At 53.5% G+C, this 24,336-nt stretch overlaps 1 protein-coding gene across 2 annotated transcripts in view; it reads left to right on the forward strand.

Moving 5' to 3' along the window:
- Positions 1-20,116, forward strand: part of PTK7 (protein tyrosine kinase 7 (inactive)) — a 34,882-nt gene extending 14,766 nt beyond the window's left edge. The window contains exons 2-20 of one of the 2 annotated variants that reach the window (XM_030268917.4): positions 7,481-7,774; positions 8,327-8,429; positions 8,934-9,124; positions 9,751-9,898; positions 10,847-10,977; positions 11,191-11,457; positions 11,682-11,815; positions 12,206-12,341; positions 12,454-12,573; positions 12,717-12,866; positions 13,125-13,275; positions 13,682-13,809; positions 14,095-14,298; positions 17,379-17,534; positions 17,717-17,949; positions 18,496-18,576; positions 18,657-18,808; positions 18,883-19,061; positions 19,280-20,116. In XM_030268917.4, the coding sequence (XP_030124777.2) occupies positions 7,481-7,774; positions 8,327-8,429; positions 8,934-9,124; positions 9,751-9,898; positions 10,847-10,977; positions 11,191-11,457; positions 11,682-11,815; positions 12,206-12,341; positions 12,454-12,573; positions 12,717-12,866; positions 13,125-13,275; positions 13,682-13,809; positions 14,095-14,298; positions 17,379-17,534; positions 17,717-17,949; positions 18,496-18,576; positions 18,657-18,808; positions 18,883-19,061; positions 19,280-19,440 (3,119 nt within the window). In that variant the 3' untranslated portion in view covers positions 19,441-20,116. Of the gene's footprint in view, positions 1-7,480; positions 7,775-8,326; positions 8,430-8,933; positions 9,125-9,750; positions 9,899-10,846; positions 10,978-11,190; positions 11,458-11,681; positions 11,816-12,205; positions 12,342-12,453; positions 12,574-12,716; positions 12,867-13,124; positions 13,276-13,681; positions 13,810-14,094; positions 14,308-17,378; positions 17,535-17,716; positions 17,950-18,495; positions 18,577-18,656; positions 18,809-18,882; positions 19,062-19,279 lie in introns of both variants that reach the window. The other variant, XM_030268918.4, reaches the window with a different exon arrangement.
- Positions 20,117-24,336: the final 4,220 nt, after the last annotated feature.

The following is a 24,336-nucleotide window of genomic DNA, read 5'->3' on the forward strand; positions in this document are numbered from 1 at the left end:
ATTGTGGATGGGGATGAGGGGAGAGCAGGAGAGATAATGTCAAGGCCATTGTGTCCTAGGTTCCATGTGGGCAGAGGGGCTGTTCAAGCTGTGCTGGCTGCAGCAGGAAGAAAAGGCTGTCAGGGGAGAGTTGCATTCCTGAGCATTAGCAGCACTTCAGTGTCTTGAGTGTTTCTCCCTTGTAGGAAGTGCTGCCAAGCCTGCATGGGCTGAGCTGCTGCTGAGCAGTGCACACACAGCACATGAGGAGTTAAACCTGCCTGCAGGCAGTGGAGCCTTGTTCTGACAGAGGGCTTGTCGAGTCCTCTGGACCAGCAAGCTCAGGATGCTCTAGCTCAGTGATTTCATTGCCCAGCCTTTGGAAGCATGCCAGGGCTTGAACACAGTTTGCTGCTCTTTGATCCAAGAGTGACTAAAAGCAAAGCCTAAGTGCTGGAGCCATTCCCAAGGACCTGGCAACTGAAGGAATTGCTGCCTGCAGACAATGACGTTTAAGTTGCTCCTAAAGACAAGACCTGTTCGATATTGCTTTCTGGGAGTGTGATATTGAAACCTGTGAGAGGCCAGGACCCCAAGCCCTAACACCATCTCTGTTTTGCTTTTTGTGGCCTTGGGATGGAGCACAGGTCATGGTCTTTTCTGAAAATGTGCCTATGGTTGCCTTTGACACCACACTTCTGCTGTGGCCCAATGTCTTTCTCAGAGAACAGGTGATAAATTAGTCCTGTGTTTGGGACATGGGACCTGAGTGTGAGCTTCTTAGTCTCTTCTGCTCTTTTTCCTTTGGGGACTCTCTTTCTCGTGGCCCCTAGCTCTCCCCCTGGGCTTGCAGGCAGCCAAGTCAGCCTCCAAGCTGTGGTTCTGGTTTGTTGGTTTTGCTTGGGGTTAGCAGCAGCTAAACATGCTGCTGAGGGATGCAATGGCAGCTCTGCCTGTGTCTGCCTTGCCTCGTTGCAGGTTTACAGAGCTGGGAGCGAGTGCGGCCCCCGGTAAGAGTGAGCGCATTAGCTTATCCAAATCCTCCTTTCCCTTGTGGTTTCTCATCAAAGAGCAATAGCCTGTATTGCTGCTGGACAAATTGCAGAGGCTTTGTTTCTTCAGTGGTCTGAGCAGGGGCAGGGGCAGAAGCATCAAGCTCACAGTGTGGTTATGGTGGGGTGGTCATGTATTGAGAATGGATTCTGAGAGGGCTAAAAGCTGTCACTGCCACCTTGCTTTGCTGAGGGCTGTTAACTAGCTGACACATCCAGAGTTGGCAGCTGAGTTAAAAAGTGGTGAAAAGGTCTCTTAATCCTGGTCTTTCAGTCTGAATCTGAAGTGCTGCAGCCTGGGGTTAGGTTTAGGCTACTCCTGCTGTTTACCTAAAGTTAGTGGTGGAGACTAGGGCATCTCTGACCAGGTCAGCTTGCTCTCTCCCAGCTGTGTCCCTGGACTCCTTTCTGCAGGAAAGTGCACTGTGTGGTTGCTGCAAGGGGCCCAGGGCCGTCCCTTAGTGATCTGCTGTGGTCCTGTGGTGCTGCAAAGGGCCCTGCAGGTTTGGGGAGCCATGGGGATCAGGCTTCCCAGCTGTGTGCTGCAGCAGTGCCTTCCCAGGGAACACGGCATCTTTGCTAACCATGGATGAAGATGGACGGGGAATAAATGTTTAGCAATGTGTTACACTCTTTCTCCTTCAGTGCTGAGCTGGTGGTGTAAATGCATTCTGCTCCTTACTCAGGTCTGAGACTTGCACCCTCGTTGTGCAGCCCCAGGAAGAGCTGGCTCCATGGTGGAGCTGGGACAGCTGTGAGCTCCTTGCTCTGGCATGGGAGCATGTGAGGTCCACTCTGCTTTGAGAGGCCAAACAGATGCTGGCCAGTCATGTCCTCTGCCAGAACAGCTGGCTGGGCCAGTTTTTGCAGCTGGCTGCTTCCATCACATCCTGGTACTTCTGGGTCTTAGTTTTGTTTCCTCTAAGCCAGGTTTTTCCCCTCCATAGCTGGGGTAGGTCCAAGGCATCCTGCTGGCAGGGAAGAGGGAGGAAGAGGATGGTTCCCTTTTGGGGAGAAAGGATGGATGCAGTTTGGGTGCTGTGGGCTTTGCTGTTCTGGGCACTGGAGACAAATTGCAGCTCCTCTAAACTGCTGTTCCAGGTGCAGAGCATTAGAGAAATTGGCTTGCACATCTGGCTGAGCTGACCCAGGGTGAATTTTGCTGAAGTGCTCTTGGAAGCAAGTCTGCAGAATAATGCTCCTGGGGCCTGGCTGGAGAGTGGGGCTGGGCTACAAGCTGCAGAAGCACCACAGTGCTGGGCTTGCTTTCCAAGCCAGGAAACCTTATACTTGCACAAAGCCCTCTCTTGAATCCCATTCCCATGCTTTTAGTTCCTGGTTTGGTTGCAAGCAGCTTTGGGATTACTCATATCCTGTGGTGTCTCAGAGATTGGTAAACTCTTGTGTATGATGTGAAATGGATCCTCTCCTTCTCCCTTTCTGTCCTTTGTCCAGAGCTCTTTTATTTTGGAGGAGCTGGTGCCCAGGAGCTGCGTGCTGGGCATGCCTGGATGTGGGCAGTTTGGGGTGGATGAAAGCATGGATCTCCCACAGGGCTGGGGATGTGGAGCACTGCATTGTGCTTCCAGCTGCCTTGCCTGTTGCTTCCCCAGTGGGGCTGTAGGTGAGAGAGGTGACTGTGGACTCAGCAGGAATCTGAGGCTGTGCAGCAGCTGAAGGCTTTGTGGTTGAGGCTGCATTCCCAAGCGATGTCGTTAGGGAAGGAGACCATGATTTTTGGATTGTTTCAAGATGTAGGCAGCCTGGCCTGTCAAGCAGGGCAGGAGATGTGCTGCCAGGTTTCCCCAGCTTGCACAGTTGCTCTGCAGCACCCAGATGATGTTGGGCTGCTGGAGTGTCCCCAGGTGATTCTATGTGGCACTGAGGCATAAAAGCAGTGAATTCTAGCTAGCACATCTAGCTCTGGAGAATGGTCCCAAAGACATTCCCAGTCTGTGCTGAGTCTGCTGCCACATCACTGCATTAAAGCTGTGGCAGCCTTCAAGGGGCTTGGCTACCATGGGGCTGAATGTCCTTTACCAGAGGTGTGGAGAGTTCTTTGCTTCCTGGCAATCCCACAGGATTGAAAACTTACTCTGCAGAGCTTCAGACAGCAGTGACCGACTTCACAGGGCTGCTCAGAAGTCTATCCTGAATAGGGCTTTGTTGATTTTATTTGTCACCCTGAAATGCTCTGCATGTGCTCAGGCTGGAGCCTGGCAGTGGCTGAGTCTTGGGGGCATCCCAAGACAAAAAAATGAATTGAGATACACTTGTTAGAAACTAGGACTGGTAATGCAGATATATTAGTGTCACTGTGTTTCCTGGGAAGCTGCTATTTGCCTCCCTAAAAAAATGACATTAGTTTTGAGCAGGGGGTACCGCTGCCTGAAAGATGCTGTATTCCTGCACTCAGGTCTTTGCCAGAAGGATGATCTCAGAGCCAGGATGGGATCTGAGCCTGCTCTTCCCTCCATCTTTGTGCATCCTACTAGTCCATGACCCCTCCCTGCAGATGATTTGCTTTGTGGTGTGTGGGAATGATACCCTGCGGACCTATAGGTACCAATTCAACCTCCCTACACAATTCACTTAACCTTTATCTATTACCTCAACAGGAGGGCTTTGCATTTCAATTAAGTACCCTTTGGGTAGCACACCACTGGGTGTTTTCAAGTGTGCTGCATTTCAAACATCTTTATCTAATCTGGCTGAAGCTTTCCTGAAAAGCTTTCTGTAGCCACAGTTGAGACGGTTTTAGGCCAGAAACATGTGTGGAGAGTTTCTTTTTCTTCCAGCCGGGGGTGGCTTGTGTCACATCCATATGTAGAGGCCGGATGTTTGCCAGCACACACATTGGAGACTGTTCCATGCTGGCATTGGTTTTGCAGGACCATGGCTGGCCCAGCTGTGTTGCTGGGGGAGAGCTCTGCAGTGGCTCTGTCTTGCTAAGACTGATGTGGCATTGCTGGATAGTTTTTGAGGTGACTCTCAATAAGGGAATAATTTTGCTTTGTTCAGCAGCTCCTAGCAATGTGTCCCAGCCCAGATGAGCTCATGAAACCACAGCAGAAGCTATTGGGAAGGTGTCCAGTGTGAGCTGGGGTTCCCTTTGCTCTCTCCTCTGGGGTAGCCTCCAGTGGCTGAGCCACACATGGCCATGGCTCTGCCACACAGGAGAGCTGGGAGGTCCTGCAGCTGCTGAGTGGAGCAGACTTTATTCAGCACAGGTGGAGATTGTTGGCTTTGTACAGATTTTACCCAAACTCCGACATAATGGCATCCCACACAGTAGCCCTCTCCTTAGACAGCTTCCTTGAGCCTCTGTCCCAAAAGCCCAGGAGGTGGAGGGGGGATGCATGGACCCTGCTGACTGCAGCCTTTTCCTGGGCCAGGGTTGTGCAGCTGTTCCAGGCAAGTGCAGCAGTTCCCATTTCTGAATGCTGGGCCCTGGTGCACTGGATTGAAGTACTGTGAAAAACTGTATCCAGCTCTGGGCTTCTGGTGTCTTCCACCCCAAAGTTGTCTGGACCACATCTAGCTGCTCCTGGTCTTTCCTTGCAGCCCAAATGTGCTACATGGTTGGGACAATGGTTTCCAGCATGTGTAGCCAGTTCACTGATGGCACCTTGGATACTACTGTCAAAACAAAATAGGTTCGTGGCTCTTGCTGCACTTTAACATTTATTTATCCCAGTTTGCCTTGACATCTGTGCTCATGAGGTGTTCATCACAGGAATCTTGCTTGAGCTAAAATGGTTGTATCCATTTCCCCAGCATGGAAAACAACAACATAAATAATTCCTCCTGTTTCACCAGGGAAATGGATCCCAGTGGCTCCTGGCACCTGGTAAAATCCCTGCTTCCCATGTGGGACTTGTGCCAAGCCACCATCATGTCCTCTGTCCACGGAGCCATGTCCTCGGACCTGGACATGGGGTGTGCTGAAACAGCAGGATGTATGTGATGAGGCAGCTAAAGCTCTCAGGTGATCAGTGCTGAGTAAAGTGCAATTGTGCTGTCAGTGGTGGGGTGAAAGCAGCTCTGTTGCTCTTTGATGTTGTATTGGTAATTCTGATGATTTAATGTTAGAAGTGCATGTAATTTAAAATATGACATCTTAATACCCTAATGGTGTGTACCTTCAGAGAGAGGTGTCTCATCACAAACTCCAGCACTAGCGTGCCCAGTAGGCTGACACTCCAAGAGCATGAACTTTGTGAAGCCTGCCACTTTGCACATGTTTTTTACCATACAGGTATGGTTTGATGGACATATGCCTGGTGTCCTGAGGCCTGTCTGGGGAAAATGACAGACCTGGGTCCTGTAGGTTCAAACCTGAGTGGATTTGACTGTCTGTTCACCTTTCCTCCCACCTGTCTGACCCAGCAGCCTGTGCTGGCGTGAGCTCAGCTCCTGATGTTCTGGAGCTTTTAGGCTATTGAGGACACGGCTGTATTTGAGTGAGGCTGGCTGGTTGCTGCCTTGCTAAGTGCTCTCATTGGGACAGATCTGGTGTGACATGTTCCTGCACGTTGTATCACCTTGAGGCATGTGTTCATCTCAGATTCATGAGACAGCTGTCACAGACTGATGGATAGTTCCTGCCTTTAGGGGAGGTACATGGCAGCTGGCCATGGAGACTTCACTGGACTTGCTGACCCTTGGAGCACAGCATGTTGATGGGACTTGGCTCAGTATGAGACCCAGGAAAATGGGAAAACCATTCAACAGGTTCCGGAGAAATGCATGGAGGTGGCTGTTCTGCTGCAGAAGTCAGGACAGCCAAACTCCGAGTTCACAGTTCTGGGATCAGAGGAAATTTAGTTGGGAATTCAGTGACAGAAGGGTCACTGCAAAATCCAGCCCCTGCTCCTGGCTGATGTGTTTGGGACAGGTGTGAAACCCTGTTGGAGTGCCTGTGTCAGTGCCTTGCTGCTGTGAGTGGGGTAGCTCAGACCAGCGCTGCAGGAAATGTGTGTCTGATGCTGGAGTGCCCATAAGCAGTATTGCCTTGGCCTCTGTGCTGTGTAGCAGGCTTCAAAGGCTTTCCAGCATGGGAGGGCCTCTTGTGGCTTCCTGGAATTTGATGGTCTTCAAAACATCACTTTTGGAAAAGGATCCCTTAGCCCTAGCTCTGTCTGGCTGAGATGTGTTGTCAAATTGTATCCCTTCACCAGGCACTTACAGAAATGTCAGGTAAGAGGATGTGGCTGAGTGTCCAAAGAGGAACTGTCTTTCAGCTGGACTTGGATACTGCTCTTGTAACTTGTCCAGGCAACCACTTTCTGAAGCTGTTTCTCTTGCAGTGGTGGGAGCACACTGTTTTGACCATGCTCTTGTTCATCATCATTGTAAGAAGCTCAAAATCTGTCTGGCTTGGCCCCTTTCCCTGCAGAGCATGGCTCTGGTAACAGAGTCCAAGAGCCATCGTCATGTGCTCAATTGCCTTTTGTTTGCTTCCCTTGCTTTTCCAGCTGGTAACCAGAGCAGAGCGCCTGCAGGGCTGGCTGTAGGCAGGCAGCAGCCACATTTGGGAATGTGTGAGCGTGGTCCCTCAGCAGCCATGCCAGACACTGCTCAGGGAAGCACTGGCTGCTCTGTCCCCAGGACCCTGAGCTCTTGGGCGGGCATTAGTGTGTCAGGGAGGGTGCTTTGGTGTTTCCATCTCTGTAGAGAGATGCCTCCAGCCCCTCAGGCCACTACCAGATCCTGAGGACAATTGCCATTTGTTGTTTCCACTTCAATGTTCGAGTGGGCTGAGTCACCAGTGCAAGTTTGTGGTGTCCCTGTTGCATCCTCTTGTGCTGTGTTCCAGCAGCTGCTGTGTTTATTCACATAGGTAATCCTTGTTCCACACCAGTGTTTCTCTGAGTAATTGCTGGGGATGTGGAGGTGAGTCAGAAACATAGTCCCAAGGAGAGGGACTTTGAGGAAAACCTGGAAACAGTCTGTGGTATTTCTGATCAGGGACAATCTTGATGCAAGGCTGGAACTTGGGATGCATCCCAAAAAACAGGACAAGAAGCACTCAAAGAAACATTCCAAGTGCTCAGAAAGCTGCCTGCTCTCCAGGGTTTTGGTGACTGCCTTCCTGGCTCGTACATTGCAAGACACCTTTCTGTTCAGACTGGCAGTGTGACACTCAGTAGCAGGTCATGGGAGCTCCCTCTTAATGCCCCTGTCTCCAGGCAGCAGAGGGCTCTCCTTGGCTGTGGCAAGCTCAGGCACCCCTGTTCCAGTGATTGCTGCAGACAGGCTTAAAGCAGGTGTGCTGGCATCCAAGCACAGATCTGTTAAAACTCTGGATTAGTTTTGACAGATGTGCTTTGAGCTCTGTTTCTCCTAACATGGCTCTGTCTGGAGACCCTTGAGAGCAGCACATGCTTACCTGATCCATTTTTCTCCTTCCCTTGCTCTAAACATGCTCTGCCTTTTCTCTCTTGCAGCCGTGGGGACCCAGGCAAGCATTCTTTTCACAAAAGAGCCATACTCCCAGGACGCCCTGCACGGCCGCGGCGCCATCCTCCGCTGCGAGGTGAAGGAGCCAGCGGATGTGCAGTTCGAGTGGCTGCAGAACGGGCTTCCCGTTCAGGACACGGAGCAGCGCTTCAAGGAAGGCAGCAACCTCCAGTTTGCTGCCGTGGATCGGCACCGGGACGCCGGCGTCTTCCAGTGCCTGGCGAGGAACGTGCTCAGCGGGGAGGAGGCACGCTCAGCCAACGCGTCCTTCAACATCAAGTGTGAGTGTGGGGCAAAGGCAGCGGGGCACACGCCACAGCCTGCTGCTGCCCACGGTGCTCAGGGAAAAGCATTCTCCTGGGGGAGCCTGAGGCTGGAAATAGTTTTTCTAGGCTAATGGTAATGCTTGTGTGGGTCAGACAGGGATCGGACGGCTTGGGGTGCTCAAGGAGGATTCCTCTCCAGCTGCCATGTCCGACCTGCCCTGTAGTCCTCTTGTATCTTCTGGTGTCCCTGAGGCTGTCAGAGATGCTTTTTCCTGCTGCCTTTCCTATTTGTGCATATGAAACCGGGACATTATTGCAGCAAGTGTCCTGGGCACTGCATGTCCTTTCAGAACTCACCTTAACCCTCAAAGAACAGCTACATAGGGCAAAGTGAGATCTCTGCAGTGTGGGTGTCTCTTTACTCCATGCTGGCTTGAGGGCATATGTATCTCTAAGCATGCTTGTGCCCTTGCTGCCTCCTCTGGTTATCAGTGAGTCACTAATAACCACAACCTGGGCTCTGTAGGCTTGGAGAGCCAGCTGTGTTGGTATTCTTTGATCCCACAGGGATTGAGACAGGCAGTGTGGTTCTGAAGCAGCCGGCCAGCGTAGCTGAGATCCAGCCCTCCTCCACAGTGGTTCTGCGGTGTCACATCGATGGCCACCCACGGTAAGGGTTGCCTCCTGAGGAGTGGACCCTGCCAGGGGCCCCTGCACCTTGGCTGTGTGGTCTCTCCTTCTCTCTCTCTCTATCCCCCTCCCTCTCCCCCGCCACCTTTTTCTTTCTGCTCCTCCCCCACCTCCCCTCCTCTCTCCCGCAAGAATTCAGTAGAGTCAGGGAAGGCGAAAGGCAGGATTGAGCCTGTGGCTGAGCGCCGTGGGAGAAGGCAAACGGCTTCCCCAGAGCCGCCTAGCGAGGAGCACAGTAAGGATGGGCTGTCACAGTCCAGCTGCTGAGCTGCTTGGTGTGCTGCAGTCACTCTCCGTCGCTTCCCAGTCGTGTCCCGTCCACTTTGGCTGCATGTCTCATGGCTTCGTGTCTGTGTCGGGGCCAGCAGTGGGACGGAGAGCCAGGGAAATGGGCCATCTCTGGGCTGTCTCCTCCGCACACCTGCTCTCGGGGCAGCCCTGACGGTGCCGTGCCCCTGGTCACCTGCTCGCCCCTGTCTTGCAGCCCCACGTGGCAGTGGTTTCGGGATGGTAGCCCCCTCCCGGACAGCCACAGCACCTACTCTGTCAGCAACAAGGAGCGGACGCTGACCCTGCAGAGTGCCAGCCCCGATGACAACGGGCTCTACTACTGCTGCGCCCGCAGCGCCGTCGGCTTCGTCTGCAGCCACAACAACTTCACGCTCAATGTCATCGGTGAGTTGTGTCCCAGCTGTCACGCTGCCCTGCTCACAGCCTTCCCTCTGCTGCAGGGGAACCTCAGGCTACTGTGACTTTCCTCTGTGCAAAGCCTCTGCACAGAGACAGATCTGACAGATCCTGGCCAGGCTGGAGCCCAGCCCTGTCTGTGTGTGTTAATTCACCCCTGTGTCTTTCTGGAGCAGATTTATGCTGTCTTCTCTTGTAATGGAGCAGCCTGGAGGCCGTAGGTGCTTCTGGTTTTGCTAATGTCATTGCCGTGTGGGTAGATGCCCTGTTGGCCCTTAGAGGCAAGACCTAAGGAAGGCAGGAATTGTCAATGTTAGAGGAGTATTTGGAACTGGATAACGGAATTTTGCCATCCAGTGTCAGCTTTGATCTATTCTGTAGGAGCCAGGGTGCTCAGGGTGTTGCTGGAAACAGAAGGGGTTTTCCCCTTCTGAGCAGCTCCCACATGCAGTCCTGGGCTCTGAGTCCGTGACTCCAGCTGCACCGGCACATTTTCCTCCTTTGGTTTTGCATGGCACACCCAGCTCTTCTTTGAGCTTTTCCCAGAGCACTGGTATGGGGACACCACAGGCCCCTCTGTCCCTCTCACCCCCCTGTGGTTTCTGCCATTGCAGATGAGAGCTTTCCTCAGGCGGTGATCGTCCCACAGGACCTCATCGTGACCAAGAACGAAGAGGCCATGTTTGACTGCCAGTTTGCAGCTGTGCCCCCTCCCACGCAGGAATGGCTCTTTGAAGACAACCCTGTCACCAACAGATCCAAGTAATAGGGACCCCAGTGATGTGGGCAGGGCTGGGAGGAGAGGGGCACTGTGTTCCAGAAGAGAGAGATCAAACCCTGTCTGGACATGAGGGCAAGCACGCAACATCAGAGTGGCCATGGGGATTGGTTTCTCAGCTTGACTGGCTTGCATTTAGCAGGGACTTGGTCCTTGTGCATGGCATTTACCTGAGCAAGACTCGGGGAGCAGTTTGTTCTCACACTAATCTATGGGGCTGTCAGTTCTAGATGCTCATGCATGATGGCCCCACAGTTAGGGATGTCTCTCAGCCCCAGATGTGGTGATTCTATGAAGCCAGGGAAGCTCAAGCTCCAGACACCCACTTGTGGCAATTCACAGTCAGGGATGTGTCCCAGTACTAGATGCCAACACGTGGTGATCCCCAGACTTGGGAATGCCTCCCAGCCCCCAGCATCTGCATAGCAATCACTGGGCCCATGGCTCTCTTGCACTTCCATATCCAATTGCATGGTGATCCCCAGAGCCAGGAGTGTTTCTGAGCCCCAGACAGCCTAAGCATGGGGCAGTGTGCAGAGCAGGGACAGTGATCCCGGAGCTGGGATGTGTCTCTTGCGGAGCCTGGAAAGCAAGCAGTGCCATCTGGGTGCTGGCTGCCCTCAGCCTGGCAGCCCCTGGGCGCCACCTTGTGTCCCCTGCCCCTTCTCCTGGCTCTCTGTGCTCCCAGAACTGGCTCATACTTGGTGATTCATTTTCTGGTGGGAGCCAGCTTTTCAGCAAGAAAGACTTCTATGAGCTCATTTCCTCCATGAAGAATGTGTCCCAACCATCTCTTTGTTTATGTGTGGTGGGAAGCTTTGGCATGGCACTCTCTTGGCTTCACGGGCTCATGCAGGAAATCTCGGTGCTGTAGCTCTGGCCTATGTCCTGTAGAGATGCCCACTGAGCCCTTCCTCTCCCCACGTGCCCAGGACCACCGTGTTTGCCAATGGCTCCCTGCTGATCACCCAGGTGAGGGCTCGCAGCACCGGTGTCTATAAGTGCGTCGGCCATGGGCAGAGGGGGAAATCTCTGGTGCTGAAGGCAACTCTGCGGCTGGCAGGTGAGGTCCTGGGGCTGGTGACAGGGTGGGCAGTGGGTCCCAGAGTTCCAGGGGGTCCGTACATGTAATGGTTCATCCTTGCTGTCTGGATGAGGGGAGCAAAAAGTTTGTGTGCTCTCGCCTTTAAATGGTGCCTCCCCTGTGAGAGATGGTGGTGGTGGGTTGGCTGAATGTTCTTGCCCTCTGAGCCTTGTGGTTTCTTGTTCCTCTCAGAGATTGAAGACATGGCACCCTTCTCCCCGAAGGTGTTGACAGCAAACCAGGGCCATCGTGTGTCCTGCACTGCCCCACAAGGCATACCCACACCCCAGGTCTGGTGGGAGAGAAACCAGCAACGAGTTCCCACTGCTGGCAGGGTGTACCAAGAGGCAGAGCAGCTGATTTTCACCAGTATCACTGAGATGGATGCAGGGATCTACACATGCCATGCTGCCAACAAGGCTGGAGAGAAGAAACAGGAGCTGAGCATCACTGTGGCTAGTAGGAAACTTTTTGAAAAGGGTGGGAGCAGAAGAGGGGCTGGATAGGGGGTTAGGGTGAGCTGGGCAGTGGCTCATTACGTCACTGATACAGAGAGGCACCTCCCATGGCTGAGGTGTGGGGCCCCGTGGCTGGTTACACACTGCCCATGTGTTCTGTTCTGCACTGCTGCTGGCCAGAGGGGTAGTGAGGGGCTCCGTGTAACCCGTTGCCTTCATGCCCAGCGGTACCCAAATGGGTGGAGATGCCCAAGGACAGCCAGCTGGAGGAGAGCAAGCCAGGATACCTGCACTGCCTCAGCAAGGCCTCCCTGAAACCCACCGTCACCTGGTACCGCAATGGCGTCTCCATTTCTGAGGTGAGGCGACAAGGCAAGCCCCTGCCCCTCATGGGCACTTCTGCTGGGCACCTGCTCTGCTGCTGCTGTTTCTTACCTTATTCCTAGGCCCAGCTTCCCTGTCACACCCGCTTTGGCCATATTCCTGGCACTAGCTCCATCCTACTGATGTGTGGGTGCTCAGTTGGCTGTCTCTTGCCGGTTGGCTGGCAGTCAGCCCTGTGCTTTTGGGGCAGGGGTGAGAAAAAGGTCCCTGCAGCTTGCCTCGGTTCTCTGTGTGGGTCTTAGCAGGGATGTGTTTATCTGAAGCATGGTGTGGCATGGGGAGTGTCAGCAGTGCTACAAGCGAGGGCTAACCGAGGGCTGGTGACAGTGTCATTTCTGTCCCGCTCCTTCCCCCGCTCTGGGCAGGACTCGCGCTTTGAGATCTCGGAGAACGGGACGCTGCGCATCAACAACGTGGAGGTGTACGACGGGACCATGTACAAGTGTGTGAGCAGCACCCCGGCCGGCAGCATCGAGGGATACGCGCGTGTGCACGTGCTGGGTATGCTGACAGCGCCTCACGTCCCTCCCTGGTGGGCGCAGGTGCGATACCTCCAGTTCCAGGGTCTCCTGTGGTGGGGAGGGAGCCTAAACATCCCCTCTGTCTGTTGCAGAGAAGCTGAAGTTCACCCCACCACCTCAGCCCCTGCAGTGCATGGAGTTTGATAAGGAGGTTACAGTGTCCTGCTCAGCCACGGGCCGGGAAAAACCCACCATCCAGTGGACTAAGACAGGTCAGGGGATTTGGTTGTGATATGCCTGCTTCTGACCTAAGGCTGTGGGAGCTTCATGTTGTGCCATCTCCAGCGTAGGTGAAGCAGCAGTGTGGCCCAGTGCACCCTGCATGACTGCTGCATCCGTCTCTTGTGTCCTGCAGATGGGAGCAGCCTGCCTTCCCACGTCAGCCACAATGCTGGCATCCTGTCCTTCCACAAGGTGAGCAGGAGCGACTCGGGGAATTACACGTGCATCGCCTCCAACAGGCCGCAAGGCGAGATCCGTGCCACCGTGCAGCTCGTGGTAGCAGGTGAGGGCTCTGTGGCAGGCAGGGGCGTTTCCTGCTGTGCTGGCCTTGCGCTGGCTTTGCCTGGGCAGCAGAGAAAGCAGTGTCTGGCCTGACCCCGAGCTGTGTCCCACGGCACTCGACTGTCTGGTTTGTCAGTGCTTTGCATACAGCCTGGGAGGGCACGTGCCACTGTGCCACCGTGCTGGCCGTGCTCCCTTGTGGGAGCTTAGCACCGTTCCCAGGAGCTGACAGTGTTCCTGTCGGCCTCTCTGCCTTCAGTTTACGTCACCTTCAAGCTGGAGCCAGAGCCCACGACGGTGTACCAGGGCCACACAGCCATGTTCCAGTGCCAGGCAGAGGGGGACCCTGTACCACACATCCAGTGGAAAGGGAAGGACAAGATTTTGGATCCCGGCAAGCTCCTGCCCAGGTATCCAGCCCCCAAACTGACACATGGCACAGCAGGACGTTCCCAAGTATCCCTCATCTCTGCCCAGTAGGAGGGTGCCAGTGGTGCAATCCTGGGTTCCTAGCTTGGTGGACACATAATTGACTCCACATGCCAGGACCTGGACTCTTCCTGGCCCCAGGCTTTCCCTTTCTGCCACAGCCTGCCAGGCGGTGATTGAGCTGCAGTCATCTGTTCCTAAGTGTTGCACAGCCTGAGATGGAAGCTGGTGGCTGTGGGGACATGGGGCTGAGGCATCCTGGAGAGATGGAAGCTGGTGGCTCTGGGGACATGGGGCTGAGGCATCCTGGGGAGATGGGGCTGCAGGTGCCCCGGCCTGCCTCTGCCCTCTGGTGTTTGCAAAGAGCTCTCTGTGTGTGGTTGGCAGGATTCAGATCATGCCCAATGGCTCCTTGGTGATTTACGACGTCACCACTGAGGACTCTGGGAAATACACCTGCATTGCTGGCAACAGCTGCAACATCAAGCACCGGGAGGCATTCCTGTATGTTGTAGGTAAGGAAGGTGCCCAGTGTTGGGACATGACCTCCTGGAATCCCTGGCAGTTCTAGGCCCTGCTTCTGGCCCTGGCTGTGCCTGCCACGTAGTCACAGCAGCATTCCCATTGGAATGCAGCAGAGTGTGCTGTGGGGTGTGCCCAGCGTGCTGTGGCTGGGTGAGGAGGTGGTCACAGCAGCGGATAGGGGGCTGGGGGCTTTTCACATCCCTCCAGCACATTCCTGAGCAGGATTTGGGAAACCCCTCCACACCCCCACGTGTTGGATGCTCTCTGCCCCACAGACAAGCCAGCAGCAGAAGAGGATGAGGGACCTGGCAACCACACACCCTACAAGATGATCCAGACCATTGGGCTCTCAGTGGGGGCGGCTGTTGCCTACATTATTATTGTTCTGGGGCTGATGTTCTACTGTAAGAAGAGGAGAAAAGCCAAGAGGCTGAAGAAGCACCCAGAGGGCGAGGAGCCTGAAATGGAGTGTCTGAACGGTGAGGCCGGTACGCCTGAGGGTGAGGGCTTTGCTGCTGGCCCCCTGTCTCTGTGCTGGAGGGGCTGAGGGGCAGGGAGCTCCCAGGGAATAGGATGACTCCTAACCCATGGTCTCTCCCTCTGGTTTTTGGCTGGTGGCAGAGACCTGCTGCCAGGTGAGAAATAAGCAGGTTAGTGTGAGCACGACTCCCAGCCTCACATTGTGGTCATCTCTGTCTGCTGAGTTACGTCTCGCTCCTGCATCCCAGCACCTGCACATGGGATCACATGTACCAGGGGAGGGAAGGATCCCTGTTGCAATGTAGTGAAATAGTAGTACTCTCCTGGCCTCTTCAAATCAGAGTTCAGCAGCTCCTGGTGCTGAAGGGAAGATGTTTCACTGAACTCCCTCTGTTATGTCCAGTGAAGACTTGTAAGTAGTCGGGTGCAGTTGAGTTTGCTGTCCCTAATTCCCTGGATCTCCCCATTCATACTCCCCATAAATGCAGATGTTCCCCCTCCCAGTTCTCCGGCACACAGCCACATCCTGATCATGTGCAATTTGCTGTGAGGGCCTGGCAAAACATAACTGCTGGGTTTGCCTCCTGGCTTGCTCCTTGCATTGGCACTTTGAACAGAGCCAAACCTCCAGAAGAGAAGTCTGGCTGTGGGGAACCTCCTAGGAGCAGGGATGCAGGAGCATCTCAGCAGCTTTGTGCTCTGCATGTCACCACTATGAGATCTTTCAGTGGAAAAGTCACAGGCATCTCACCTGTGCCAGCAGGCTCTTGCCAGCATCCCCTTCCTGGAAAAGAATTTCTTTCAATTGTTTCTGAGGTGGTCTCAGATTTTTATCTTGTCCTGTCTTTATTATATTTATTTTCTGCTAGAGTTTGCCTCTTCTTATTTCCTTCACTGGAACCAGGTTAGCTGCCAGGTGCATCCTCATTCTTACAAGCAGAACTAGCTTCCCACGTGTCTACACTCCTTTTTGGTACTTACAAAATAGCCTCTCTGGAAAAGTGGTTTGTGTTTGCTGTCAGCTCTAGTGGAGTAATTCCATTCACCACAGTCTTCAAAGATCTGGCTCTTTGCCTCTTTGATGTGGTCCTCGTTAGCTGGGTGACCCAAAGTATTTCAGCACCTGCCTAAGTACCTACAAGTACTCCCTGACTGACCACCAGCTGACTTTTCCAGTGCCCTCAGGATCCAGACAGATTTAACCTCTCCATGAACTTGCAGTGCATCTTTGCTATGGATTTCTTATGGATCAGTGCACTCCTAGACATCCAGTTACTTTCCAAGGTCACGTCCTTGGTGTGCCACATCCTCTGTAATGAGATCTTGCTCTCAGTATCCATGGCTGACTCTGCTACTTTTTTTTTTAATTGTTGAATACAGACATAGCATTTGGGGAGGCTCATGGCTGTGGGGACTGATTTCTGTGCTAGTGTCTCTAGGGCAGCATGGCTGTGTCTGTTTCTCTGGGAGGTGCTCCTGTGTCTGTTGCAGGCAGGTGGGCAAAGCTGGCAACTTCCTTACACTTGGTTCCCCTCTGGACTGCTGGATACATAATTGAAGCTGCCTGTCCCTTTGTTACCAAGTGCCTTGTCCAGGCTCTTGAAACATGGGAATATGTGTTCTCAAAGGTGTCTCTTGTTGCTGCCTGCTGGTGCTGTCTCTCAATGGCAGCACACTTACTCTGCAGCCTTCAGGATTTTTTTGGCACAGTTGCAGTGGTCGTCTTGTGTTATCCTCTTGGCTTCAAGCTTGTGGTCTTGAGACACGATTAGTCATGTGTGCAGACAGCACAGGGTCAAGCAGCCCTGCTGATAATGAGTGTAAAAACAGGGAAAGTGTAAGGAGCATCCAGCTTTGATTTATAGGATAAGTGGTGGTTTTTTGCTTTTATCTTTGCAAATCTTACTCCACCACGTGAGAGCAGACAGCTGTCAGTAGCCATGGCTCTTAAGTCAACATATCTCAGTGTTCACAGCTCCAGTCCTACCTGTGACAAAGCCATGGTCCCTGTCACGGTGGCCAGGCCTGCTCAGGATGTGCTGGTACCTGTCTTGCACACGTGCATTGTAAGCAGGCATGTACACACACTGTGATCCAACAGCCTGTGATGGAAACTACATGCAGTGGGACTCCTATTGGAGTTACTTCATGCTGGGTTGTCTTAATTTTGTTAAAAAATTCCTATTGCGTGGCTGTTTGTCTAGTGCTTGTTCCAGGAGCAGCTGAAATGGAGTAGTACAGAGTGATGCTGGAGGTGTGTGTGACCCTAGCTCAGGGTTGTTCCCTGCTTGAAATTCCAACTCCTGCCTTCATGTTATGGAAAGTACCACTTCCTAGTAACCAGGTCTGATCCAAGCAGTAAGCACATTCAAAATCAAGGTTTGCCATCTATGCAGTCATTTCCCTACAAGATGCCTGTAAAATTCAGGGGTTTCTACTTTCTCAAGGCAATCATGTTTTGTCCTGTTCTCTGGCTTGTGTTTGTGCTAGGAAAATTTCTAGTGAAGTTCCTGTGCAGAAGGCTTGCTGGGGCTGATTGCAAGGACAGTGCTTCCTAGCACTGCTTTAAGCCAGCCAGTTAAAATCCATACTGGTCTGGTCTTACAGGTTCAGCACTTCCAAGGACATTCCCAAGGCTTGCTGGGAAGTGAGTAAGGAGCAGGGACATCAGACTGCAGCAGCTGATGTCAGATAGACTTGAGAATCTCTTGGATATCAAGAGACTGTGGTTATAGCGAACAGTGTCCATCTGCTCCACCTCTGTCTTGCCCATCCCATCTCCTGCTGCTGTCCTGCAGAGTTTTGTCCCAAGCATGTAGCCACTGCTTGGGGATGACTGAGTGGGATGGACAAGGCCAGATGGGGCTGGCTGGCTCTGGGACCAAAGCCATTGCTCAGCATCTGATTTCAAGGGTGGCTGCCGGGCTGCCAGAGATGGGGCAAAAACTAAAACCAGGCCACTCTGCTGCCTGGGGCTGGAGTGCTTGGGGTGTCAGAGCCCCAGGAGGGGTTGAGCCCCAGAATAACTTTCACTGTGTGGCCTGGCAGGATGTTGAAGCTGTTTGTGCTTCCCTTGCAGGTGGTGCTTTGCTGCAGAATGGGCAGATGACAGCAGAGATTCAGGAAGAAGTGGCCTTGACCAACCTGGGCAGCAGCTCTGGGGCCAGCAAGCGCCACAGTGCTACTGACAAGATGCACTTTCCACGTTCCAACCTGCAGACAATCACAACCCTGGGTATGCTGGGCTGCCCTGGCCTTGTCCCCACTCCAGCAGGAAACCTGTGACTGAAACCCCAACATGTCCCAGCCAGAAAACGGGATGTGCTGGGTACAGAGGGCTCTGCAGCCCCTGGAACGTCAAGCACACCTGCTGTCCTAATGCACATCGCCTTCCCTTGTGCTTGTCTACACTTCCAGGCAGGGGGGAGTTTGGTGAGGTGTTCCTGGCCAAGGCCAAAGGTGCAGAAGATGGTGAGGGTGAAGCGCTGGTGCTGGTGAAGAGCCTGCAGACAAGGGATGAGCAGCTGCAGCTCGACTTCCGGCGGGAGGCAGAGATGTTTGGGAAGCTGAACCACGCCAACGTGGTGCGGCTGCTGGGGCTGTGCCGCGAGGCAGAGCCACACTACATGGTCCTGGAGTATGTAGACCTGGTAAGGGCCCTGCCAGTGGTAGAGCAGGGACATGGCAGCAGTGGGCGTGGGGCCTGCAAGTGTGGCAATGGGCTGGCAGCACAGGGCAGCCAAGGTGTGAGGAGACCAGGCTGAGCTCACTGCTGTTCCCAGCCTCTGGAGGAGTCTCAAGGGGAATGGGAGTCTCTTGCAAGACCTGGAAGTGACTTTGTCCTCTACAATCTCCTGGTTTCTGGTTTATGTCCTGGACTCAGCTATATAAGCTAAGCTGTGGGACTCCGTGCTGCAAAATGGCTGTTAATGCTAAGGGCTGTGAGGAGTCTGGAGTTGTAGGAGAGAAATAAATTTGGGGCATGAAAAATCTGGAGATTTCAGGCCTACTTGCCCTAATCTTAGCCCAGAAACAAGATACTGGCTTGCCCTACAAGGCAGGGACCAGGAGGACAGGCAGGAACCTTGGATCGGGAGATGAGGATCTGTGGTCCTGCCACATCCAGGCACTGCAGGGACCAGTGAGCCTTGTCAATATGTAGAGGTGCTGACTCTGAATTGCTGTTTGTTTCCCAGGGGGACCTGAAGCAGTTTCTGAGAATCTCCAAGAGCAAAGATGAGTCTCTGAAGCCACAGCCACTCACTACCAAACATAAGGTGACCGTGCAGCTTTGGAAGTGCTTTGGGGCTGGGGACCCTAAGGAGGGCAGCCAGTGCTGACAGCTCTCTGGGGTCAGGTGTCTCTCTGCACACAGGTGGCTCTGGGCATGGAGCACCTCTCCAATGGCAGGTTCGTGCACCGGGATTTGGCAGCCAGGAATTGCCTGGTCAGCGCCCAGCGGCAGGTCAAGGTCTCGTCCCTGAGCCTCAGCAAGGACGTGTACAACAGGTCAGGGAGCCCGACAGGGGAATGGGAGGGGATGAAATGGCACCAGTCTCACTGCCTGCCTGTCCTGCCCGCAGCGAGTACTACCATTTCCGCCAGGCCTGGATCCCACTGCGCTGGATGCCACCTGAGGCTGTGCTGGAAGATGAGTTCTCCACTAAGTCAGATGTGTGGTCCTTTGGGGTGCTCATGTGGGAGGTCTTCACGCATGGGGAGATGCCCTACACTCCGCTGGCAGATGATGAGGTCCTAGCAGGTATGTGGAGTACCTGTACTGTTTCTGGAATTGTAGCCTACTTGCTTTTCATGTGGTAAAGGTGTGGTAAAGGAGGCCAGACAGGCTGTATGACAGTACTGGTCTGGCTGGGGAAACTGAGTTCTCCAGCCTGCATGGAGAACTGCTGCTCTCCTTGCATCTCCCAGAGAGGATCATACCCCTTGCCAATGGTCCTTTGGACTTTTCTTTCATGCCAGGTCTGCAGTCAGGAAAGACGAAGCTCCCGCACCCCGAGGGCTGCCCCTCCCGCCTGGCCAAGCTGATGCAGCGCTGCTGGGCCCCCAGCCCTAAGGACCGGCCCTCCTTCAGCGAGCTTGCCACCACCCTTGGGGACAGCCCAGCTGACAGCAAAGCCTGAGCACCCCAGCCCTTGCTGGTGAAGGATGTGGCGGGGTGGACAGGGGTCTGTCTGTGCTTGGGGAGCCCCTGGCACTCCCACAGCCCCTTGCTGAGCCCGACCCCAATGCGCCAGCGAGCAGCTCAGCATCAGCAGCTGCTGGACTCAAAGCACAAGCCAGTGTACCCCAGCCCCACTCCCCTCCCCTGTGGGTCCCAAAAGACAGCCCTTGCTGCCTCCTGCCCCCTGCCTGCTCAGCTCGTGCCCTTAGGCTGCTGGTGTGGATGGAGTGCAGCTGCCCCTCCCACGGCGAGAGCTTGGGCGTCCCTGCTCACCACATCCATCTCTGCCGGCCTGGCCCGGCTCTCTCTCCGTCCGTCTGTGCTAGGCATGCCTGCCTTCCCCTTCCCCATGGGGACAGGCCAGCCAACAGGAGCACAAAGTGCCTGGCATATGAAGGAGCTCACTACCTTTCCCAGTTACCCTGTGCCTTTTTTTGTACTTATGACTCTGGGCAGAGCCCCTGTCTCCCTCTTCCAGAGCGCTGACTCCTCCCTACCATAGTATTTCTGTTACTGGAATGCAGCCTAGAGTGGGTTAGTTTGTTTGCTTGAGTGGAGGGTACTGCAGCCAAGAAGGGTTGGGTTTTGTTGGGTTTTTATGTGCTGCTCTCAATAAAGAAGGCGCTTTTTTTTTTTGTTTTGTTTTGTTTTTTGTCTTTGTAAAATACTGCTGTCAGATAGTGGTTTTCTTCCACATGGCTCCTGGAAGGGTTTGGGGCTCATTCCTCAGGCATCTGTCTGCTGTGTTTAACCCCTTTGCCCCCTTCTCAGGTGAATCTGAGATGCTGTTCCCAGCCCTGTGTGCCCTGAGGGAGCACTTTCCCTCAGCACTTACTGTCTCTCTGGGCAGTCACGAGTTTCTCTCCAAGAAGGACTTCTCTCAAGAGAAAACGTCCCTTCCAAGACTCCAAGCAAACAACCACTCATGGATATGTTGATACCCACTTCAGGTATTGATTGGGTTTGTGCACCCACCTCTGGCCTGGGGCAACTTCACAGCCCACGCTGGGCTGTGGTTTTATACAGGAGATTTCAGCTGCTGCTTCGTACAGGATGCTACAGGGCCAGGCCTGGATGGGGACCCTGGGGGATATCCTGCTGTCACATGTGGTCTGCAGCCCTCTCCTCTGTGCTAAGGGCCCAGAACAATGGCGGGGTCCTGGAAAGGTGTGCACATGGTGTACAGGAAGCCCAATCCCCACAGCATGAACATGAGCCAGGCCAGCATGGGATTGTCGCTTGGAGCCAGAGTGAAGCACTGGGACCAGCAGTTTCACTTGGCTGTACAGCCCTATGTTGGGGGGTTATATAGATGGATCTGAGCTTTTTCAGGAGGCCTGATGGGGCTGAACTGGAGGTAGAGGGCATAAGCTGGACAAGGGACATTCATTCTAGGTATTAAGGGAAATGCTTCCCCTCAAGGGTAATACAGGTATGAGTCCCAGAGAAGCTGTGGCATCTCCATCATCATCATCAGAAATACCCAGTCCTGGACCAGAGAAGTCCTGAACTACACTGAACCCAGTGTAGTTGGCTTTGCTTTAATCAGGGATGGACCAGAAATGTCCAGGATCCTCTTCCCATCTCTGGTACCCAAAGAGGTTATGGAGATGCTGGAGGGGGAAAAGTGGTCATTTCTTGGAATAAGCTAGCTGGCTCTGAGCTCAGATTTGGTCTAGGCTTGGAAACTGGGTGCAGGTAACTTTGCTGGCAGTTGCTCTGACAGTTATCAAAGGTGTTTGTCCCTTTTCCAACACTTGCAGGTGGGAGATACGGACTCTCCCCAAGTCAAGGTTTCTTGGCAAGCTAAGCTGTGGCAATGGCTGGCTGTTGGGCCCCTCTCTAGAGGAGGACAGCCAGGTATGGTTCATTGGACCTGGTGCTCCATGGCATAATAGGCTTGGCAGCAGATGACTGCCACCCTGACCCCTGGCTGCTTCCATGACCAGAGAATCTGGCCACAGCGTGGGGCTGGTGGCACTGTGCATGCTCGGCACACCTGCTGGGGACAGAGGGATCAGGATGTGCCTTTCCTTCTACCCCCTTGCAGCCTCATGTCCCTCTTGTTGCTCCCCCAGTCCCTCCCAGTGTGTGTGCAACCCTTAGGAAGTGTGTGAGTGTTGTGGCACTGCTCCTTACACGCTCTCCAACTTGCAAGTGACTGTCTTGTGAATTTACTGTTGTTTGATGTCCTTTTGTTCCGCTTCTCACATCCATTCCATTCCTGTGGCTTTCCTGCCTGCTGTTCTTCTAGGTAGGAACTGCCCACTCTGTGGGCTGATTCCTGCAGCCAAGCCACTTGTGGTGGCCTAGCCAAGCAGAATCTCAGCTCTGCCATGGCTAAAGACCAGAGATGCCAAGGATTTTGGGGATACCACCCTCGTTCTGCCAGCTCTATGCATGCAGGCATCTTGTGTGGTGGGAGGATATAGCATGGGTGCAGGGAGCTGGTTCTGTGAGCAGCATCAGAATTAGGGGCTCTGCTTTATCCCAACACATCCTGGAGGCTCCATGGCCTGTTTGCCACGCAGTCAAGACCTGGTGACTCCAGGGAAGCACCCAAATGGAAAGCCACCAAAGCTAGGATAAACTCCAGACCCAAAGAGTACAGAATGATGGGGTTTGGCATTGTGTATTTTTGGGAGTGATGCCATGAAAAAATTCTGTATCATTGGGGAGGGGAGAGATGTTGGCCAAAGTAATTGGAAACAGCAATCTGAGCAAATACAGTCCCAGCTAAAGGCAGTGGAGCAGAGCAGGGAATCTGAGCCACTGAAGGAGAATGAAAGCACGTGGGCAGTTGACAAGAGCTGGGATCCAATTGCCTCAGCCCAAACTGAAGGAACACCTTACAGAAGACCATGTGTGGTATCCAGGGCCAGAAAGAACCACATGGCTCCATCAGAGCACAGGTCCACCTGGAGAGCCACCAGCTGTGACCAAAACGTAACATTACTGAACAGTGTAAGAGAACAGCAAGCAGATGAGTGTTAGCCCCAGTGAAGAACTCCCTAAAGCATAAGACATCCAAACCAGATATTTCTGGCAGTCCCTGAGGTTTTCTCTTGCCCTGAAGTTATCCAAATTCTGCACTGCTGCATCCTTTGAGTACCCCTGGTCCATGAGTGCTGTGCAGCTTGAGGAAGGGCTTTTTTGTTTGCTCTGATTTCTTCTTGCTGCCCTGTGGCTCTTCTGCAGCTGTGTCAGGCACTTGTTTGGAAACTTAATTGTCCTGAGCAGCCTCACCTGGGACTTCCCTACACCCCTGAGCTGCATTTAAGCTCAAGCCTGTGTTTTCAGGTTTGTTTTAAGCAAGCTTGGTTCTGGTTTGGCTTTGCCTCTAGCCCTGTCTTCTAGGTATATGTGTTAGCTTTATTATCCAGTCAGGATTTTGGCTCTATCTCACAACCAAGTGGATGCTGGATTTAGTCCATGGCTTGCTCTGTGGATGGCCCCTGATACCAACACCTGTTGCTGCTCTGCTCATGTACTGTGGGTTTCTACCTGTTCATGAGGACATGGAGTCACTCCTCAGGGAGCAGCTCCACTCTTGCACCTGTCTGTTGAAAAGAAAAAAAAAAATTTAATAAAGGCCATAACCTAGTTTTGCATGTGCAACAGTACCTCTGTTCTAGTTGTTACTGCTCATAGAAGAGATCTGGCTGTTAAAAAAAAAGAGCAGCTAACTGTATTCAGCAGCAGTCAGAAAAAGCAGCTGGAGTATCAATAGTAGGAAGATCAGGAACAGGATGGAAACCATCACAACCCCAGCACCCAGCTGCAATATGGATGAAGAGCTGGAGAAGGGTGAAGAAGCACTTGTTGCAATGGCCTAGAGAAGGATTGAGAAGGGGAGGTAGAGGGCTGGGGTCATGCTGGCAGCAGGATCCATGCTCCCGTGGAGCTGTCAGGCAGCTTGTCTGGATGGAACTCTGGGGGAAATCAGGTAAGAGACTTTTAAGGTATAGTATCAAATGCTGTGCCCTAAAGCTGTGTAAGAACAGGGCTAGAAATGGGAATTTTATTATGCGGGGTTGTAAATGAGAAAATCCCTGAAGGCTGAAAACTTGCTTTAAGCTGCTTCCAGTTGTCAGTGGCTGCTGGTTTGGTTAAGGGAGGACCTGCTGGTAAACTTGTGTCCTGTGGGTGATGGTCGCTTGGGGACAGGGCTTGGCTCTCCAGGGTGGGTCTGAAGGCCTTGGTGAGAGATTGGCATCCCGGGAAGCTGGGGTGGGCTGAAGCTCTGGGCCTGTTCAGAGCACAAGGACAGGCATCTTGGAAAGGATCCACAGGATGAGGCTTAGGAAGGAAAGGACTGGAGCAGAAGGGATGAACCAGCCCAGAATGAGCCACATCTCATCTTTTGCCTTGGTAGACACTCTTGCAGTTTGGGGAGCAAAAGACCTTGCAATTGGAAGGCCCAGGGAAGAGAAGGAGGAAAGGAATGTGTAGCTGTTCCATGAACAAGAGAAAACCAAATCCTGCTACCTGCAGTGACTGCACACTTGCGCTAAGCAGGCAGACTGCCCTGCCTGTGGCTATCGGATCCATGTGCTCATTGTTCCCAGCCTAACTGGTGACCCCAGCCAGGCTGAGGGTCCTGCTGACCCTTTCTCAGCCTGGCAGGACATGGCGTGGCCTCGGTCTCACCTGTGCCAGGTGTAGCTTGTGCTCAACTTGAAGGGAGGGTGGCCAGGGCATGTGATGGGAGGCATGTGAGCTCCAGCAGCCCTGCTGGGAGCTATAAATGGCATGTGTGCTCACTGGAGGAGCATGGCTGGCGGGAGGAGGGGGAGGCGGTGGTGGCAGTGAGGGGGGTGTTCGGGTTTGCAGTTACTCCCTTGCTCTGTAGGAG

The sequence above is a fragment of the Taeniopygia guttata genome, chromosome 3 (genome assembly GCF_048771995.1).
Source record: "Taeniopygia guttata chromosome 3, bTaeGut7.mat, whole genome shotgun sequence".
NCBI classification, from domain to species: Eukaryota; Metazoa; Chordata; class Aves; order Passeriformes; family Estrildidae; genus Taeniopygia; species Taeniopygia guttata.